At 56.3% G+C, this 2,049-nt stretch overlaps 1 protein-coding gene across 1 annotated transcript in view; it reads left to right on the top strand.

Moving 5' to 3' along the window:
- The window catches only part of TP53I11 (tumor protein p53 inducible protein 11), a 4,662-nt gene that overhangs the window by 736 nt on the left and 1,877 nt on the right, over positions 1–2,049 (top strand). The window contains exons 2-5 of the mRNA XM_009999586.1: positions 5–92; positions 900–958; positions 1,515–1,563; positions 1,966–2,047. Coding sequence (XP_009997888.1) covers positions 5–92; positions 900–958; positions 1,515–1,563; positions 1,966–2,047 — 278 coding nt within the window. The remainder of the gene's footprint in view (positions 1–4; positions 93–899; positions 959–1,514; positions 1,564–1,965; positions 2,048–2,049) is intronic.

Here is a 2,049-nt window from a genome sequence, read left to right as displayed (position 1 = left end):
ACAGCCAGACTGACTTGGTGAGCCGGCTGAAGACGCGCAAGATCCTGGGGGTCGGCGGGGAGGACGATGACGGCGAGGTCCACCGCTCAAAGGTGAGGGAGGCACGGGAGGGGGAAGCCTGCACAGCAGTCATGACAGACAAGAGACCTTCTGCTTTCATCCACTCCTGAACTAGTATTGCTGGGACACCAGTGAGCTAGCTCAGAGCCGGTGCCATAGGAACGTGGCACCACCCGTGCCCACCAGCTGGTGGCCTGGATGCTGGAGCAGCAATTTGAGCAGCAGTGCTGTGGTGCCTCTCAGAAGAGGCCTGAATTGCAAACAACCCATTTCAGTGGAATACCAGAGCTGAAAGGCCTGAAAGGGCCCTGTCCTGGATGCTCTCTAGAGATTTTGCTGGCAAGGCATTGCCCAGCTCCTGCCTGCTTGTAGGGGGCATGGCCGAGTTCTCTGAGCTCTCTGCAACCAAAAGGTCCCCCAGTACCTTTCCCTGTTGCTGGTCTGGGCACTGGAAACACAAGAGTGCAACAGACTCCGTGGCACTCGGGTCTCTGCTGGAGTCTGTGCTCCGTGGGAATGTGGCTGCAGGTGATGTGTGGGAGGAGACAGTTGCCTACTTTGTGAGAGGACACAAGAGTTAATGTTGACCCTGGCCAGGCCCACATTGTACATGGCTGATCCCAGTAAGGGAGTGATAGAGGCTGCATCTCCTGATGGAAATCAAGGCAGCCTTGAGCAGGTGTTGGGACAAAGGAGACAGGTTAATCCCTTGTTCTTGTCCTCCCTCCAGCCCTTTTAGAGATAAACTCCCACATGATGCTTTTCTGAGCTGATGAATACTGCCTAAAAGCTGGGTAAGGGTCTGCTCAGTCACCTTGTGTCTATTATTTGAATTTCAGATTAGCCAAGTACTGGGAAATGAAATCAAGTTTGCTGTCCGGGAACCACTGGGGCTCAGGTAAGACATTGGGACACCTTGGAGATGGGTTGTCTGAGGGCCCTCGGCCACAGCATCTGTGACAGCTCTGACCACTGACAGCAGCTCTGCTGCTGTACCAGCATCAGTGCTCCCTGTAGGGGCTTCTCAGTGCTGTGGGACTGGCCCAGCCCTGGTTCCTTCTCCCTCTGAGGCCCTCAACTCTCATCCCAAAGCAGGAGCTGGGAACCACAGGGGCTACAAAGGAGCTGGAGGAGCTCTGGTCTCATGCGTGGCAGCGGCACATCTCTGGAGAACCCCCTCTATGCCATCCTCTTGGCAGGGTCACTTCCTTCCTCTGCTTGGGTGAAGGGCATTTCAGATCTGTCTCATCAGCGAGGCCAGTCTGCATCCTGAGGCTGGAGCTAGCAGAGCATGGGGAGCCAGTTTTTCTGCAGGAGGCTTGTGGTTACCTCCATTGTGTGAGGGGTGAGGCTGAAGGCTGATGACCAAGCAGGTAGCCAGGAGCGCTTTGCAAAGTGTAAGTGATCATCATCCCTGTGCTCACGCCAGGTCCTCTGTCTTCCCTCCCACACAGGGTCTGGCAGCTGGTTTCCGCCGTCATGTTCTCTGGGGTCGCCATCATGGTAAGTGAAGAAGGTGGCCCTGGGCACTGCCAGCTCCTGGCTTCCAGAGGGTGCCCCAGCGTGGCAGCCTCCCTCCTCTGCCGCCAGGAACTGTTGCCTTTGCCCTCACTGTGTCTCAGTGGTTGTCTTTGCCAGCAGTGTCCTTGGCCGTTTGTTCCCATCACCGGAGTCAATTTTCATTAGCAGGATCGTAAACCACACGTGGCACAACAGCCTCGGCCACAGTGACCAGCTGTGAAGGCAGGAGCTGACACAGTGACACTGTGCCTGCTTCATTTCCAATTTCCTGGCCGGTGGCTCCCATTTCATAAAAACTTGGTGTCAGAGCCCTGCTGCCCGAGATGGCAGGTTTAATGGTCCTGGCCAGTGCAGGCTGCTGAATCTCTCCCTTCCCCCTGCCAGGCCCTGGCTGTCCCTGACCAGCTGTACGATGTCATCTTTGATGAGGAACCAGCAAGCAGCAAGACTCCCATCCGGCTCTACGGC

Source organism: Chaetura pelagica, unplaced genomic scaffold (genome assembly GCF_000747805.2).
Source record: "Chaetura pelagica isolate M959 unplaced genomic scaffold, ChaPel_1.0 scaffold55, whole genome shotgun sequence".
NCBI classification, from domain to species: domain Eukaryota; kingdom Metazoa; phylum Chordata; class Aves; order Apodiformes; family Apodidae; genus Chaetura; species Chaetura pelagica.
This window is presented reverse-complemented; position numbering and strand designations above follow the sequence as displayed.